The sequence below is a fragment of the Anarrhichthys ocellatus genome, unplaced genomic scaffold (assembly GCF_004355925.1).
Source record: "Anarrhichthys ocellatus isolate YVR2014 unplaced genomic scaffold, GSC_Weel_1.0 scaffold65, whole genome shotgun sequence".
Lineage (NCBI taxonomy): Eukaryota > Metazoa > Chordata > Actinopteri > Perciformes > Anarhichadidae > Anarrhichthys > Anarrhichthys ocellatus.
The window spans coordinates 376038-394932 of record NW_022280095.1 but is presented as its reverse complement, the minus strand read 5'-3'; the positions used below and the strand labels follow the sequence as shown (position 1 = coordinate 394932).

The 18895-nt window shown below is 40.4% G+C and overlaps 2 protein-coding genes across 3 annotated transcripts in view; both read left to right on the top strand.

The window, feature by feature from the left end:
* Positions 1 to 3281: 3281 nt before the first annotated feature.
* hephl1b (hephaestin-like 1b) lies at positions 3282 to 16970 on the top strand. Its single transcript, XM_031872640.1, has 20 exons — positions 3282 to 3650; positions 5615 to 5859; positions 7196 to 7408; positions 7792 to 8010; positions 8273 to 8527; positions 9187 to 9355; positions 9864 to 9997; positions 10133 to 10264; positions 10777 to 10982; positions 11260 to 11404; positions 11585 to 11797; positions 12184 to 12403; positions 12521 to 12660; positions 12900 to 13025; positions 13106 to 13212; positions 13360 to 13594; positions 13991 to 14130; positions 15041 to 15194; positions 15353 to 15373; positions 16552 to 16970. The coding sequence occupies exons 1-20, from the start codon at positions 3478 to 3480 to the stop codon at positions 16632 to 16634; spliced, it is 3330 nt and encodes a 1109-aa protein (XP_031728500.1). The 5' UTR covers positions 3282 to 3477; the 3' UTR covers positions 16635 to 16970.
* A 1560-nt stretch (positions 16971 to 18530) lies between these two features.
* Positions 18531 to 18895, top strand: part of slc43a2b (solute carrier family 43 member 2b) — an 11805-nt gene continuing 11440 nt past the window's right edge. For both annotated transcript variants that reach the window (XM_031872643.1, XM_031872641.1), the window contains exon 1: positions 18531 to 18615. The gene's annotated coding sequence lies outside the window, so the exon portion shown is untranslated. The remainder of the gene's footprint in view (positions 18616 to 18895) is intronic.

Genomic DNA, 18895 nt, shown 5'->3' with positions numbered 1-18895 from the left:
ATTATGAATCAATGGTTTATTGAACATTAGTGAAGTAAAACCCTTCAGATGTTCTTGATTCTTTATTATATTTATTTATTAAAAACATTACTATTACATACATTTACTTAATCACCTAATCTTCAATATCATATAATAAATTATGAATGAATGGAAAAAGGCCATACCGTTTATTACCACTAATTCTTAAATGCATTCAATTGATAAACATTCACATAGAAATTTGATTAATCCTTCAAAATATTTTCTGAGTTCTCAAAATGTAAGATTATAAAACATGCAGGTCCATTCAAAACCAGAATCAGTAGTATGAAGGAGGTGGGTAGTGTGAAAATGTGTAAGACGTTTGTTCTTTGCTGCAAATCTACAAAGAGGTTCAATGCCCCACCTGCTCACCGTGGTAGCGCTGCAGATTAATACGTAAATCTATCTAAATCTTCAACTAAATCTGGAATCAGATTAGGCTTAATCTGACACAAGATGTTAACCATCGCTGAAAAGAAAAAGAAGTGTAGGTCCTGTTCGAAGGAAGGCAATGTAGCCTAAACACTAGCATGATTTTGCCAGTGTTTGGTGGTTGGCAGTGGAGATATGCCACACTAAAATGTGAATACTTTGTCTCTCTTGTTAGACTGTAACATAATGTAACAGCACAAACATTACAGAGCCACAAACAAACTTGAGAAAGGCATATCAGTTGAGATGCAAATCATAACTCTAATGAAACGTACAGCCTGGAGAAGATCAAAATCAGACAGTAGGCACCAAATTAAAGCGCTGGGCTGGGGCCTGACAATAAATGAAAGCACAAGTGATTATGTGGAACAATGTGTTCTTTCGATGGGCTTTCAGGGGGAACAATGGTGCTATAAGACAAAAGGAAACACAATCAAGTCCTGTGCCGAAGCTGACCCTGGTAACACACGAGAACCACCCAATACACTTGTTTTCATATCATTATGTGCTTGAGTGGCAAATTGTATTTAAGAGATTTGTGGAGATTATCATAAATAAGAAGCTCAAGGACCACAATCATACAAATGAGGGTAACAAGAGCAGGGTGATCAGAATATGCATATGTGTTTTGTGTAATATCAACATATCCTGCATGCTTTGCAGAGGCAGAGCCATAGCTTCACCCACCTTGGTCTCGACAGTTGTACAGCTCACAGCTGGTCAGTAGGTGTCAGCCTCTCCACTTTGATGCAGAGAACGACACAAAGCTTCAGGCTGAAAGAAGGATGTAGCTGCTGAGCTGGGTTGAGAGCATGATCTGGATCAAATTCAGCCCAATTAGGATTATCTTCAGACAAGATTACCATTTATAAAGGTTTTGTAAACTGTACGGATTACAGTGTTCATAGTCAATAAATCGTCTCATTATATTAAAGATCAGTTATAAGAGAACAGCTTTGTCCTCTGAGAGCTGCTTTATCCTCCAACAGGACACTTTCTGTCAGAAACTGTAAAGAATCTGGACAAAAATTAATTTATTAATTTGCTTGTTGACTTCAGTGTAAAACCTACAGTTTAAAAATATATATATATGTAGTATCAACATTAATAGCAGCAATGTCACCAAATAGCCTACAGAATATAAACACCAGCCAGAGAGATTTTTCACAACCTGGAAACCAAAGTTGTTCTTATTGAGCTATAATCCATTACTAAATGGCGTATTAACCATGAAGCCACTAAGTGGTGACTAAGGTGTCTTATCAGAAAGTGGACAAAATGTTGATTTAAGACTCCACCTGGCCTCAATGACTACTGACTAGTTGCCCTCACATCTCATGTGAAGAAGGTGCTGGAGAGGCTTGGCCCACCTCCCACCGCAGGTGAAATCCTCACTGGACCCTCTGCAATTTGCATGCCAGCCTCATGTGGGAGCGGACGACACCATCATACCTGCTGCAAGGAGCTCAGTCGCACCTGGATGGAACCGGAGGGAACTGTTCTGTCTCCCTTCCTGTTCACCTTGTACACCACTGACTTCCAGTACAACTCGGGGTCATGCCATCTGCAGAAGTTCTCTGATGACTCTGCAGTGGTCGGGTGTATAAGGGATGGACGGGAGGAGGAGTACAGGGCAGTAGTGGATGACTTTGTAGAGTGGTCTGGTAGAAACCACCAGGTCTGGCCTGCTTCTGAACGTGGCCAAGACCAGAGAGATGGTGGTCGACTTCAGGAGGAAGACGATGACTCCACAACCGCTGAGAGTTCAGGGAGAGGACGTGGACACGGTGGAGGAGTACAAGTCCCTGGGTGTCTCCATCGACAACAGACTGAACTGGAAGACCATGGTCTTCCAGTTCAACATCTGCAACATCAACGCTGTGTACAAGAAGGGGATGAGTCGACTCTTTTTCTTGAGGAAACTTCGATCCTTCAATGTGTGCAGCAAGATGTTGGAGATGTTCTATCAGTCTGTTGTGGCCAGTGCACTTTACTTCTCCGTAGTCTGCTGGGGGAGCAGCATTGGAGCCGGAGACACCAACAGACTTAATAAACTGATTAAGAAGGCCGGCTCCATCATTGGCTGCAAACTGGAGACTGGAAAAGGTGGTGGAGAGGAGGACACTGAAGAAATTATTGTCCATATTGGATAACCCGGACCACCCTCTCCACCACCTAGGGACAGCAGAGCACTTTCTCCAACAGACTCATCCAGCTTTGCTGTCACAAGGACAGATACAGGAGAACATTCCTGCCCACTGCAATAAGACTGTACAATAAATCACTTCCGGCCGAATCAATCACAAGACTATAACCCATTACACTGTTGTTTGTTTGTTGTTTGGTTAAATCTTTGCACTACTGTTTAGTTAGTTAATTTAATATTATTCTATTTCATTGTATATATTGTGCATTTTTTATATTTAATATTTTTACTCTGTTATTTTTATTGTATATATTGTGCATTTTTATACTCAATATTTTTTTATTTTTTTTACTCTGTCACTTTGATTGCTTACCTGTATCATAATGCTGCTGTAGCGAACAAATTTCCCCTTGCGGGATTAATAAAGTATCTATCTATCTATCTAAATAATTTTTTAATTTTTTTAATTAAAAAATTTGATTTTCAGACAGCTGACTAACGTTCATCACCTCTGGAAAGTTGACAGCCAATTAAGACGCCCCATGGTGCCTGAGTCTGCATTTTAGCATAAGTGGATCAATTACCTTAATTTCCCGGTAGGCAATTTCAAGAACATTTTATAACAATTACCGCGAGAACACTGAGTGTTTATTGTCGCTGTACTCTGATATCACAGGAGGCGGTAACTCCGTGGTCGCTCTCTGGCTGAATAGGCCAACTGTTTTCCTTTGCAGAGTTTCATAAGTGCTGCAGCCCCAAAGCACACAGCCAATACGCGCTTGCATGGAAGAGTCAACGGAGGTTTCCACTTGCTCCTCTTGAACCAAAATCCGCTCAACATTAAGCCGTGCTTTAAACGGAGCTATCAGCCGGACATGGCGCGGACTTTGGGGCTGATTGCGAATTGTTTGATGTTCCTTCTCTCCTCCGGTGCGGAAGGGAGGCGCAGCAGGGAGAGAGTCTACTATGTGGGGATCATTGAGGACTATTGGGATTACGCACCAAGTGGAAAAAACCTGCTTAACGGACAAGACGTCGAAAATGACGAGTGAGTTGTGATGCAGACAAGTTATTTTGAGAGAGAAAAAAACATGTAGGTTACAGATTGTGGGTGCACTTAAATGTCATCGCAGATCATTCATATCAAATACACACACATGGGGTGTTGCGTTTATCTAAGGCGATTATAATATACTTTGTAAAAGAAAACAGAAGCAACCCAAACTAAGATTGCAAAAAAGTCCTATGTCATCTTGTCAGGGTGTGACAGTGTCTAGACATTAGAAGGCAAAGTTGTGTGCTTTGCTGGTAGTCTGGCAGATGTACAGGAAAGATGATAGTCACTCAAGTACTAACAGTGTGTGACTTCTTTCATGAGGTTGGAGGCTTCCTTTGCTAAGTGTAATAATGACCAAAATAAGTCAGGAAACAAGGATAGCTGCCTCTCATAGAGAGAAAATTGCATCACACCACCACTACTGTTATTTTACATAGATGTAAAGGTTACTGTGCTTTAAGAATAAACAGAAAGCAGGTGCAGTAAGAATGTTCAAGTGTTCAAGTTTTCTGAATGCTTCCCAATTAATGTATTTTGCAGCTGCGTTTTAGATTGATAGTCAAGCTTATAAATAGCTGACAGGTATCTGAGTCAATCTCTTCTTCTAAGATAGCTAAATACCTGACAGACATGTGAGTTGATCTCTTATGGGTAGACAGTTTAATAACTTTGAAGCATAGTACAACTGTCGCTTGCACAATGCTGGAATCTCCCGACTTATATCAGCCAGCCAATTTACCCAACAGTCATTTACAATGTCAAATACACACAAGTGCAGAAGAATCATTGGTTGTACTCAAACCAAACTATTTTAGCAGATATTGATCAATATTTCTTATCTTCTCCAGATATCATATTGTCTATTTGTACCTCCTATTTGACTTATTATTAAATCCATTGGTGGATCATTTCTACTATAGATACTTCATCAATTTGGTGGCACTCATACGTAGCCCTTCATTAAAAAATCTAATATCAGCCAATGGAAAACCAAGATGTAATGTGTTTTACTATAACCGTGATGCAGTTACATTGCATTTCCATAACAAAAGGTGCACACAGTAGAATGCAACATAGAGATGATTGTCTCAAATCTCATCAATACTGAAGGAAGCACGCCTACATAATGATCAAAAATAGGTTTGTGTAGCCCCCATGTTAGCACTAAATTGTTCTGACCAGGTGCTCCTTTATCTGAAGGTTGTCAGTTCGACCCATTTGTGAATCAAGTAAACATCTTCCCTGTTGCTTTGGTTTAGGGCTGGATATACAGAAGCAATACTGTTTGCTACAGCTCCAGTAACACCTTATTAGCCCACAGAAACGTGTAATCACAATAATGACAAGTCTAATTGTTGGAAGGCTGCAACCAGATGCAATTTGTTCTGCTGCATTACATCTACATTTAAGGGATTCATCACCTTCATGTACATTTCATAATGACATTGAATCTGCTTTCGGAAATCATGTTAACTAATCTCAACATAAATCAGAGCCTTTTGTGAGATCGTACAGACTGCGCTTAAATGGCATCACACCTTTTTGCCACGTTGGCACTTTGCTCCTTTTTAATAGTTATTCTACCTTTTGCACTAATTACATACAGTTGTGCACTTGGCTGCAGTCACACAGTCGGTACCTTGGCAATAATTAGGCAGCTGCGCTGTTGTCATGGTGGTGTCATGTCGTTTGCACATGTGGATGTTGTGCTTCTCTCACTTGTATTTAAATACTGATTTATTTATTCATGCTTCTTTTTTTGCAAAAATAATTCATGTCACATTATAAGACGATAAAACTGCATGTCATTGTGTAATCCTGTACTCTCCAATAGCCTGACCTAGCCTGAAGAAATGGCCAACAAATCAGGATTAGTGGCTGTCTCTTTCTCCTCTGCCTCATACACACTCTCTTCCTTCTATTTAACCTCTTCTCTGTCTCCACTTCTATCTCAGGTATGCATCTGTGTTCCTGAAAAGAGGACCCCAGCGTATTGGCAGTGTTTATAAGAAGGCCATGTTCAGACAGTATACAGATGCCACGTACAGCCGCCTGGCCCCCCGACCGGCCTGGTTGGGCTTCCTGGGGCCGATACTGCGAGCTGAGGTTGATGAAGTTATTGTGGTCCACCTGAAGAACTTTGCGACCAGGAGCTACTCTATGCATCCTCATGGAGTTTTCTATGAGAAGAATACAGAGGGTATAGTGCTACATAATACCAACCCTGCATTTAGAGATACACTGTATTCAGTGCAGTGCAGAATCAATTGTGGTATAACTCAGACGGAAAGGAACACCTGTTCATGCAAACTGATACCTCGTAGTTGCTGTAATAATAATAAGACGACTTCTGATATTGCATATTATACTAAAAGATTTCCTTCTAAAATCAATAGCAGTTTATCAGTTTTAACGGTTTACAACTTTATATGTTATAATGACAGCAATGGGGATACAGATATCTGAAGAATTAAGTCTGACTAGTGCTGATTCACTAAACAAGCAAAACTGTTCCGCTAAATCAGATTCTTTATTCTAAGTATTTTATTGAGGCCATGGCTTATTTTTCCCGGAAATAAGGAGACATAAGCTGTGCAGGAGCCGATATTAAGATATTGGAATCACTGGACGGCCTTCAAAGTTTACTACAGACTGATGAGATAAAAGGACTAACAAATCTGATACGGACTAAATTAGTCTAATATGACCTGTGAGAGTACAAAAAGTGTCACAGCACAGTTTCAATAACTGGGTGACTGGGTGGACATGGCCTTAATATGGTATTTTATGGTAAGTAGTATTCTGAACTTTGCAGACCTTTCTTATGCACCAGGCCCCCATCCCCCGCTCATCAGGGGAATTTCCAGAGACAGACGGGAACCGATACTAACATTTTCTTTTCCCTCTTAACACAGATGTATGTACTGCTTTATTAAGCAATTTACATCAATCTGTCAATTAGTCATAAAGAACATTTCTGTTAAGTGACAACTAATTTCAATAAATAGCAAATACAGGCAGGAAGGGAGCGAGATGATGGGATAGAGGAAGAGGAGAAAGGGGTGGTGTGTCAACACATCAAGACATAAAACTGGTAAAACATCAGCTAATTCTGTGTTAAACCATGTCATGTGACGGGTGCAGATTGGTACAGAGTTCAGTGTACCCGTGACATCAATCACCAAGACTGAGGTCATACATGTGTTCATATATGACTTATACACAGAGGTTGAAAGTTTAACAGAGATAAGACCCATAGAGGAAATTAATATGACCTGGACTTTGGAAACCTCCATTGAAGAATGTGCTTATCCAACCTATTTGCAGTTGAATCATTGAATTCATGCATATTATGTTTTACATCATTCATGCACTCAGTTTTGCGTTTTAAACAGATAAATCAGAGAAATGTGCTTGTTAAGACGATAGCATTGCTTTCCACTGACATAATGTGAAAACATACAGGCTGAACTGCTCTCCAAACTTCAGAGGAAACAGAATAGTCTCAGTATAAACATCTTGTATTTGTCTACCAGGGGCGCTCTATCCAGATGGGACATCAAACAAGCTGAAGGAGGACGACTCTGTTCCTCCCGGGGGCAGCTACACTTACCGCTGGGAGGTCAGGCCAGAATTTGCCCCCACAGATGACGATGCCAACTGCCTGACATGGGTCTACCACTCTCACTTGGATGCGCCCAGGGAAATTGCCTCAGGACTTATCGGTGCTCTGCTCACCTGCAAGAAAGGTATGAAGATATGTGACTACGTCCTATTTGATCTAACTGCTAATCTAACTGAATCTACATCAGAAGAAATGTTTCTCATGATGTGTCTGTATATTGTCTGTTTGATTTGTATACCAAATGTAATTTATTTTTATGTTCCTTGATCATACAGTAGCTACAGTCACCAGAGGCCTCTTCACACCCATGCTTAAAAAGTCAATTACACCACCGCTTCGTAGTCTTTAATGACTACAATGAAAAAATGCCAACAAAATAAAGCTTCATAAGAATACAAATATGGTGAATGAATGAGTTAGTAGGACAAAAATGTGCTTGACTGCATAAATATTTAACATATTCATCCTGCTTCCTTCTCTATGTCTCATCTTTCTCTATGAGCGCAGGAATCTTGAAGGAGACTCCAAATCCAGTCCGGGGTCAGGCAAAGCTAGAGTCTGTTGTAGAGTCGGCCCGAAATGACGTTGACCAGGATGTCTTCCTGATGTTCAACGTGGTGGACGAAAACCTGAGTTGGTACCTGGAGGACAACATTCAGAACTGCTCTGATCCAGCCGGAGTCGACCGGGAAGACCCAGACTTTGAGGAGTCAAACCTGATGCACGGTGAGAGGGATCTTTCTCTCAGATTTAATTCATACCAAAACGGCTGCACACACATAAAGTCGGTTGACAACAAAATCTAAATATGGTTATCTCAGTTTTCTTTCCACTCCCCCCCCCCCCCCTGCATGCTCTACATTCTTGAATATGTTATGTGACTTACTCATCACTTCAAATTCCTTTTACAGAGTGCATACAAGAAGGTTTAAAGGTAAAGTTTGTTCTCTTTGTCCTTTTCTCTGACCTCTGTCTGTGTTTTTCACAGCTATTAATGGCTACATGTTTGGTAACCTACCCGGAATCAAGTTATGCCAGCACCGTGCAGTGGCCTGGCATTTGTTTGGCATGGGTAACGAGGTGGACATTCATTCTGCCTTTTTCCATGGGAATACACTGCTGGACCGGGGCCACCGCACTGACGTCCTCAGCCTGTTCCCAGCCACGTTTGCGACAGCTGAGATGCTCCCGAAAGCAACAGGAAAGTGGTTGCTGACCTGCCAGGTTAATGACCACTTGCTGGGTAGGGCACCTGACCTTTAACCTCTGTGTGACCGTTGACCTCTCTGCTCACGTTGTGCAGAGTTGATGACGTGGGGAATGCGTTTCTTTTGTGAGGTACACCTCTATTATTTTTCAAAGGGATGTTAAGAGTCTCCTCTCAGCTGAGCTTGTATTTCTACTCTAAACACATCAGGACTTGTACTTTAAGGCTGTCTAAAGTCCATTGAACTAAGAACTGAGTGATTCATACTTGGTCAACATTATGGCTCCATTATAAACAATGCTTACACTTGTGAAATACCTTTCCTTTGTATCATACCAGGCTTACCATAATAGCCTATTTGTATTTCTGGGACTTTAAAGAAACATCCACAGATATATATATATATATATATATATATATATATACACACACACAAATCACACCTTTGGTCGTTTTACAGGTTCTGTGTCCTGTCAGTGTCTGGTGTGCTGAAGGAAAAGATAAGGAAGTAATCTGATAACTGAACCCTGGAATATTTATTTTGTATAGACTATTAAATCTGACCCTTTAGACGTGTCAGGTTTCAGACAAGAAGATTTCCTGAGGCTCTGAAGGCCCAGTTTCACCACAGGCTTTAACTTTGTGCATGTATGGTCCATGTAACATTTGCGTGTGTCTCTTTTTGTCTGTTCCAGCTGGGATGCAGGCGTTTTATGAAGTGAAGGCATGTGGCAATAAAGCCGCCTCTACAGTGATGGGCGGCGTTGTGAGGAACTACTACCTGGCAGCAAAGAAAGTCCAGTGGAGCTACGGTCCCTCAGGAAGGGATCTGATTAATAATGCATCCCTCACTGAGGCCGACAGGTGGGCAGGCACCTTATCAAATTAGGAGTGGCATACTGCTGCATCCAACCTAATCAATGGTAACAGCTATGTAATGCAAAACTCCACTGAGGTTTGTACCAAACACACAGTGAGCCGTACACACATTTCATGCCAGCCTTCTCCCAACTATTTAGCTTTTTCTATTTAGCTGTCTGTGTGTATGGCCACTGCTCAGGCTTGATTATACATGAGCTGGTCGTTCCTGTGGTGAGGCAGTTTTGTGGCGTCCAGAGTAAACGGTGTAGATTGTGATGCGGTGACTCAGTTGTTATTGTGTCTCTGTTATTGTTCCTGACCCGACACATTGTCCCCTTCCCCCCCTTTGACTGGTCAGCTAGTTGTTGTGTTTACTTTTTCTGTAAGGGGAAATTACAACTCGCTGTTTCATCAAGACTACATATACAATGCATATCAGTCATTCTCTGTTCCCTTCACTTACAGTACATTGTGCTTTATATCCTTCCTCTCCCACCCCTTTCTCTCATAGTGCATCTGAGGTGTTTTTTGGTAGAGATGATGGGAGGATCGGAGGTGACTACATGAAAGTGATATACGTAGAGTACACAGACAATACCTTCACCGTCACAAAGCCACCTTATTCTCAACACTTAGGAATCTTAGGTAAGGCCTCCCTCGCCAAATTCCAGATTTGGCAAAGCATTTCATTCTCCCGTTGTTGTATCTTTCTGGTACCCTGGCGTCTTGTCTTACTCCTAAGTTCTCTTGTCTGGTTATGATGTTTTTGTATTTGTCCAGGTCCAGTCCTGAGGGCAGAGGAAGGAGATACTGTCAGAGTGACATTCCTCAATAAAGCTGATAGAAACTATAGCATACAGCCTCATGGCCTGCACTATGATAAACACTTCCAGGGAATCAGCTATGAGGACGGTGAGGAAGCAACCAGTCGCATTGCCATTATTACAATTGTTTGATTAACTTGGGTGGTAATAAGGGGAGAGGATTCATTAAACTGTGTTCTATAAACAGGAGCTATAGCCGATCGTTAACATTTAAGGTTGACAGAGACATTTATTTGCATGACTATTGGTTCAAGACTGAAATACATATCCCCGTCTGTCTGTGCTTCTGATGTTGGGGAAGACGAGGGAATTCATTTTATTTGAACAAAGACCAAAAGCTCAAATGATAATTGGCCTTCCTTTTCTGCATGAATTCATGCTGAAAGGTTTATTACGACGGGATGAGAATATCTGCAGTGAAAATAATGTAACTTAATTAATCACAGTCATGTATGGACTGCGTTTCAATAGAGTGAGTTTGTATTTCTGAAAAAAACTGTAATAGAAAAACAGTTTCTGGGCTCAATTTATAGGCATAGAGTTTTACAACAAAAAGCCCATTTCAAACAAACAGTTACTTCTTTGTGTGCAATACTGTAGGTGTTGACAAGCCAGGCTCCCACGTTGGCCCAGGGGAGAACTTCACCTACACCTGGCAGGTGCTAGAAGGTCCGTCTTCATCGGATTCTCCCTGTATCCCCTACCTGTACTACTCTGCAACTGATCCCGCCTCGGACACCAACTCTGGATTAGTAGGACCTCTGCTCGTGTGCAAGAAGGGAACGCTGGGGGAGAACGGAGCCCAGGTGCTGCTTTACTATCCATTCACACACACTTTCTCTCACAGAGAAATGCAGGGAATAATCTATTTAGCACTATTGTCAGGAAATTGGGCCATCACAGATCAGATAAGATAAAATCATGATATAGTTGATTGTAACAACAAAACAGTTCACTTCTTTGAAAGGCAGGCATTGACATTTTAATTTAAAACAATGTAATGTATTTTTTTTTATTAATGCTGTTAACGGCAACTGCAGTGCAATGTACGTCCTTACTGTTACTGTGTGCCTTGTTTTACAGAAGGGTATAAATAAGGAGTTCTTCCTTCTGTTTTCTGTCATGGATGAAAACATGAGCTGGTATTTGGAGGAGAATATTAAGATGTTTGGCAGCAACAGGACAAATCCAGAAGATGAAGACTTTGAGGAGAGCAATTTGATGCATGGTAATCAATGTGTTTGGCAAAGAGTGTGTTTTACCTCACTGTGTGTATTTCATTTAAATATTATTTGATTGATACTGATTATAAGTCCATACCATTAATACAATATTTTTAGTGCTATTTTTTAAGTATTTTCTTACTTCTCTCTGTATTTTTCTGTTTTAATCTTCCCTTTGATATCAGCTGTAAACGGACGCATGTATGGGAACCTTCATGGGTTGGAGATGTGTGCCGGGGACAAAGTTATGTGGTACACCTTTGGGCTAGGTACAGAGGTGGACATCCATGGTGTTTATTTCGAGGGGAACACCTTCAAGAAGCAGAGCACAACACGTGACACTATCAGCGTGTTCCCTCACACCACCGCGACTGCCTTCATGCAGCCAAGCACTCCTGGTTAGTCATGTTACACGCACACACACACACACACACACACGCACCATGTACACTGTGTACACTGTGCTGCCGCTCCAAAACCACATCCCTTTCCTCACACACATTGTCAGCATTCATCCATAATTCATCTTTTGTTTGACATATGTTTATAAACATGCTTAGATAACCTTGTGTGACGTGTACACTACTCCCAACTGGTGACATCAATAACTACAATACAATTCGGAAATGTCAAAACTATCTGCAGTATTTGCATTATTTACTGACATATATTTGAGGGCTTCATCCCAGACCGCTTAAAAGAAAATTCCACAGTAATTTTTAAAGCCATAAACATATGCACTCATGTGTCCAAAACGCTTAACCTCTTTTCATTCTCCTTTCAGGCCTGTATGAGGTGAGCTGCAGAGTAACAGACCACTACTCAGCCGGCATGAGGCAGCAGTACAGAGTGAACCTCTGCCCGCAACACAAACCAAAGCTCCCACACTCAGGAGGGCCGACCAAGGTTGTGCAGTATTTTATTAGTGCTGAAGAAATAGAGTGGGACTTCTCACCTGAAAGAGACTGGGAGCTAGAGATACTCCATGCCACACTAGAGAACAGGTGTGTGAGTAAGATAATTGGAGGATGATGTATTTCTGTGTTGGAGCCGGAGTCTGTGATTAGTGGCGTAACTTATTATTGTTTGTTAATGGAAGCAAATTGGTACATGTCTCCCAGTCCAGGCAATATATTTGTGGCGAATGGGAAAAACAGAATTGGCTCGCGCTATAAGAAGGTAGTATATAGAGAATACACTGATGACACCTTCAGAGTCCAGAAGGAACGACAGGCCAACCAACAACACTTGGGAATCATGGGTAAGCTTAGTGCTTTATGATCTTTTTTTTTTTTTTTTTTTCCAAGAAAGGATTGAAGATTATTTATTTTGTTGTTGTTGTTATAATTAACATAATCATGTCTTCCTTTATTACTATTTGATTTCATTTGTCTCTCCACTTATTGTACGTATACCTCGGCATTATTGAAAATGAGCATTCTCCCTCTCAATTGGTTTTCTGAAGTTTAAAATAAAATAGTTTTTTTTCCTCCTCTGTAGGTCCTATAATCAAAGCAGAGGTAGGAGAGCAGATCGTGATCACATTCAAGAACAAAGCCAGCCGTCCGTACTCGATTAGTGCACACGGAGTGAAGGCCAGCGGCGCCCACATTTCTGTCAAACCTGGTAAGAATCATATTTGAAAAAAATATTTAAAATATCTGCTGTTGCTTTCTAACAAAAAGTTAATGTTCTCTTGCCTCCAGGCCACATAATAGAGCTGACGTGGGATGTTCCTGAAAGCTCTGCTCCAGGGGTCTCAGATCCTAATTGCATCTCTTATGCCTACTACTCTAATGTTGACTATATTAGGGTAAATATTCCCTGTATACAGTCACAGTCACATAGAAGCACATGCATCTCAGTGTTGCTGTAAAAAGAATGACCTTAATGGACATGTTTAGGTAGGAGTTGAAGTGTTGATGACGGAGTGGGTTCATATGTTTATGTTCATGTTCAGGATCTGTACAGTGGTCTTCTGGGGCCTCTGGTGATATGCAGGCCTGGGACTCTGGAGCGTGGGGAGGGGCCCGACAGAGAGAGGGTTGATGTGGAGAAGGAGTTTGCTCTGCTCTTTATGGTGCATGATGAAAACCAGTCCTGGTACTTGGAGGACAACATCAGAACATACCTTAATGTCAACCCGGATACCTTCATTCCAGACGAAGACTTCAAGGAGAGTAACATGATGCACGGTGAGAGATAAGAAGAGTGGAGGCGGGAGGTTCATCCCAGCAGGAAAAAGATTAGGATGGAATTGAACATAAAAAAAGGAAAATAGAAACGTGTGGAGAATACAGTGTAAAACTGACTGATTTTTATACTTTATCTTTATTGTCCACAAGGGGATATATGGAACTCACACAGACTCAATCATAAGACATGTAATATATAATACGATACATAAAACATATAATTAAAAAAGAAATGCTTAAATGCAAGCTCACAAAAATACAATGGACGTAAACTAAATTAAATCCAATATTAAAATTAGCTACATTGTCATCAGAGGAAGTCCTGCTTGTGTCTGCATGCCTCTGTCTGATTCTATATGTGATGAGTGTGTGGTAATCTCTATGTGTCTATTGAAGGGATCAACGGTAAACTTTATGGTAACCTCCATGGACTGGTGATGATCGGGGGCCAGAAAGTTGACTGGTATCTACTGGGCATGGGCAACGAAGTGGACATGCACACCGTTCACTTCCACGCAGAGACTTTTACCTACAAGGTAACCCTAAAGGGGATATATATATATATATATATATATATATACACACACACACACACACACATTCCATCCTTCCATATCCACACAGTGTAGAACGGGTCTGTTTGAATTCAGGTGAATACTGAAATTCTGATATCGGGTGTTGTCAACGTTTATAACCGTCTGAAACGTGCGGTAAGGTGCTACATCTGCATTGTGTGTTGAAATGTGCCTTCAGTGGAGGTTTGTCTTGAATGCTTTGCATATTCGGAAAGCAGAACGCACTGAGATCATTAAAAATATTTTGTTTACGTTAAATATAATTTAAGTTGTATGGCTTTATTTGTTTTCAGTCCAGTCAACGGTTTACATTTGGGAGCAGTTTGTTTGAGTGTATCCCAAACCGATCAGTAACTGTTTATGAATTCTTTATAGGCTGAAGGAGTCAATAGTATTTCCATTCAGTGTTGTTTTTCCCATCTATCCAAAGATGTACCTTTTGGTTCCCTCTATAGATGAGCCTTGGCTAAACATCTTGTAAACAAGCTCAGTAACAGCGTTTGGTGTCAATTCAAACCAGATTTCCTTTTTGGTTTAGCGGGTATGATTAAAATTGTGTTTCCTATTTATTCTCATCATTATCTCCGCAAGATCTTCCTCGTTGGTACATTTTGTGGAAACAAAAGTAGGGTGGGTTTGGTGAGGTCTTGGGTGGGGCGGTGAAAGCGGGGCACCAAAGTGTGGTTTGCATTTTGTGCTGCCTTGTCATTTGCAGGTGCCTTCATCATTTCAAGTGTTGATTGTAGAAATAAATGTTATTCTTGAGCATGAAAATCTCTACATGCCCACGCAGAAAGTTTCTCTGCTCCGTTTGAGCATGTTTCTTTTTCTCTGTTCCCTTCTGTTGTATTGTATGTGCTGTGTGTGTTAGACGGACCATGTGCACCGTGCGGACGTTTTTGATCTCTTCCCCGGGATTTTCCAGACTGTGGAGATGGTTGCTGGGAACCCGGGGACTTGGTTGCTCCACTGTCACGTCACTGATCACATCCATGCCGGCATGGAGACCACTTTCACCATCATAAGTGTGTATGCATGTGTCGTGATTGTGTAAATGACATGTGCGTCAGTCTCACTCCCATGTGCATGTGTGTTGACGTAACATCAGTATGTGCAATAATCTGAACATCCATTGATGAGGGGTTGTCTGTTAACTCCCTTTTTCTATCTTTTTCAATTCCAGAAAACTCCACAATCTCAAATGGTAAGATCTGTTGTTCACAGCGTACGGTGTGTAAAGTACCACAGTATATCAGTACTGTGTTGATATTTAAAATATGTCCGTCACTCTTTAGCAACCTTACATTACATTAAAACTAGATTCAAAGCCAATTATATTCAGCATAATGTTATATATCTATATATATCATGTTTGATTGCATGCAGATATTGATTGTTTTAATGTATTTCTCCCTGCAGGCAGGCATTGCTTTCCATTCTTTTGTGTATAGCATAACTATTGGTTAGATGACTTTGAAACTTGCTTAAGTTGAGTAGTCCATCGCGCTTGCATTAGTTATGGTCAATGTTACATTATTATTGCTTTGCAATGCGGTTTCGCACAGATTGGCTTCAAAAGTCTTTACTGCATTAACCGTACACAAATAATGTACTTATGTCTCCTGTAATACTGACAAAAGTGATGAATTACTAGTAAAGCTGTATAAGGTGTAATTGATTATTATAACCATAGCATGTTTCAAGAGTGTGTGCTCATAGATTTTCACGTCACATAGAAATGAACAGAAATCAATCGATCCCTGGAACTGTAGACAAAATACAGTACATCTAAATGTCTAATACACAGCAGAATGGTATGTACAACTGTTAGTTGTGATAACGTAAAAAATGCATAAACATGGTCCTTTAGGACTATTGATAGTTCCATTTGGTCTGTTCACGGCCGTAGCATACCATTCATTGCTCTAGTCTAGTTCAACAGAGGTCAAAGTAGGGCAGCAGTTATCGGAGTTTCTTTGTTTCTGCTGTGAAGTAATGGATGTGGAATGTTTTGTCAAATGTTATCTATGTTTGCTTAAGTATTGGGTATTAGAAAATGGATTATCTGGGTTAGACATTCCTTTAGAGCTGTGTTCTGGGCACTGTTGTAAGATGCATAGTGCAGCAGATAAATTATTGTCGATATAAATTCATTGTAGTAGTGCTTCAAGGCCAGTATGGGATCAGAGATGTTTGGGGTAATGGTGTAACACTGTATACATCACTAAATAAGTAATTCAAAGATACAGCAAAGACACACAGGTTAGGTTGTGCATTTTCACGTGATAAGATGTCATGGGTTTAAAGTGTTTTGTCATTTACTTACCCCTCCCTTCCCGTCTCTCACTTCCTCCTCCACTCCCTGCGTCTTTCCTGTTGCAGTGGCAGGAACTGAAGGCTTCAAAAAGACGTTGCTGCTCTCGCTGGCACTTGGTCTCATGGCTGTAGGGGGCGGCCTGCACTGATGAAGGGACCCTGACAACTGTGGACATTAATGCACTGACAACAAATCCAGGGACAAAATCACTGCCTGTGTTATTAATGTAGCTCATGTATGTAAATATCAAGCAATGATCAGACCAGTCAAAATATATCAATGGCTGTCCAATCATGTATAAAGTTGGAAATTATTATATTTCTTCTGACTAAAAAAAGCAATTTATATTGATGTGTTGTTTCTATGTTCCCGTTTTTCTGCCATGTTGCACTGTGTTTGATGTTGTTAGATTTTGCAAAGCATTACTGTACCAAAAACTTTATTCCAGTTATGAATGTGCAATAAAGACATTTATTCAACCGTATTGTGATATTTGTATCATTATTCTTTCATTTGCTAGCACCACCTATAACCACAAGGTGGCGTTAATTCCATTTTAAACAGCAAGTTGTCAAGAGAACAGATCAAAGATAACTCATTTTCCTATTGTGTGTGGCAACTCTTGTAGCTTCAATGACAACCTTTTATTTCAAGTGTCCCCATGGATACTAACACAATACAGAATTTAAAACTTGAGTATTTTACAGTTTATTGTGGTAGTTCAGACAACTCAATCCTGTCTTGAAAATCTGTGACATCCTGTAAAATGTTGAGTATCCTATCGGATCAATGAACCCTTTTGATAAAGTGCAGGAAACACTGTACTTGTTGTATTTAATGTGTGTGTTCTGTAATGAGTTTGTGACAATGACAAACAGTGAGCTCAGTTGATCAGTTAAATGGCTGATACTCAGACAGTCTGATTAGTTAATTAACCTATGATTGATCAAATGCCCCATCAACCTGAATGGATTTACAGGCTGACAGATTAAAATAATTTGAATTCCAAGCATTTAATCAGAGGTATTGATCAACTTAACAGCACAAATTACCATGTCAGTGTTTATTCAGACAGAGTCACTGTTGGTCACTCAGTGACTGCTTTGCATATTGATTACAGTTTCAGCATAGCGCGCTGCAAGTGGACAACCTGGATAACAGGGTTTGACCGATGATAAAAACCCTACTTTCAAACGCATCGGATGTTAACTTATACTTCTAGACCTACAGAGAGTCAACATTATTTTTTTAAAGTCTAAAATGAGCAAATGTGGACTATGGACTAATGTCTACGAAGGGGCACAATCGAACAATGATAAATACACTTTTAAAAACTGAACTTTATTATCAGAAAATCGTTCCTGTTGCATTATTTACGACAGTCAGAAGGCAAATTATTGGTCATGCAAATTGTCATCATGTCGATGAGGAATTAAGGAGTAATCTTTGTAAGATGTTGAGAACGTTTAAATAATAATGCAGTGTCACATTAGAACCAAGAAATGACCTAAGTCAGTCATTCGCGGACGATGTGTTAAATCGTGTGTGTTCTCTCTCTCTCTGTGTGTGTGTGTGTGTGTGTGAGGACTTGCAATCTCAGCAGATAATTTCGTGGTAAACACCGCACACGTAAACACTTTACGCAACTGAAACAAACAAGGGAGTGTCCAGTCTTCCTCTCTATCAATAGTCGTTATTGATCTAGCCAACTATTGATAGGTTCCACGCACCCTTATCTACAGAAGTCCATTCTGTTTTTCAACCAGACTTTGTTTGGCTTGATTCATTTTTTTTCACCTACAATCAAAACCTAAAATCAAACTAGTATATGTCATTCTTCATTTTTTGCTGTACCATTAAGAAAAAATTGAAAAATATTGTCTATGGGTCTATACGAACTGACTCCCATTCAAGACCCTATTATTATAGATTTATCAAAGCTTTTATACAATGTTGTCGAGCGCTGGTTGGCCGAGTTGCGGACATCAGGCAGCCAATGGTCAGTAGGAGGCGCCATGTGATGACGCCTGCTGTATAAATCTGGCTTTTCACAATAACTGGTCATTTAAAGCCAACCGGAGTTCATCAAGTTGTTTGGAGCTTGATGGTGCTGGTAACAGCCTGGAGAGGTAAGGACGTTTGTAATTTACCTGCACGTTGTATACCTGTAATTTATTTTTTTATTTAATTGCATTGTAGAAACGTGTTATTTAATTAAATGAGACAATAGATATATACAGCAAGAGGCTATCCCTGATTATAATATGTTCTTTACCTTATTTATATCCCGTGTGATCTGCAGCCAACTCTGCAACTTTTATCCTACTGGTGAAGCAGATTGTGTGTGGGTGCAAGTACAGATTGTGTGTGTGTGTGTGTGTGTGTGTGTGTGTGTGTGTGTGTGTGTGT

What these genes read in the sequence shown, in the direction of transcription:
- hephl1b (XM_031872640.1), top strand. Translation starts at nt 3,478, where the DNA reads ATGGCGCGGACTTTGGGGCTGATTGCGAATTGTTTGATGTTCCTTCTC. An exon ending in TCCCTCACTGAGGCCGACAG is followed by an intron (nt 9,356 to 9,863) that starts GTGGGCAGGCAC and finishes TTTCTCTCATAG; the next exon opens with TGCATCTGAGGTGTTTTTTG. An exon ending in CATGCCACACTAGAGAACAG is followed by an intron (nt 12,404 to 12,520) that starts GTGTGTGAGTAA and finishes CATGTCTCCCAG; the next exon opens with TCCAGGCAATATATTTGTGG.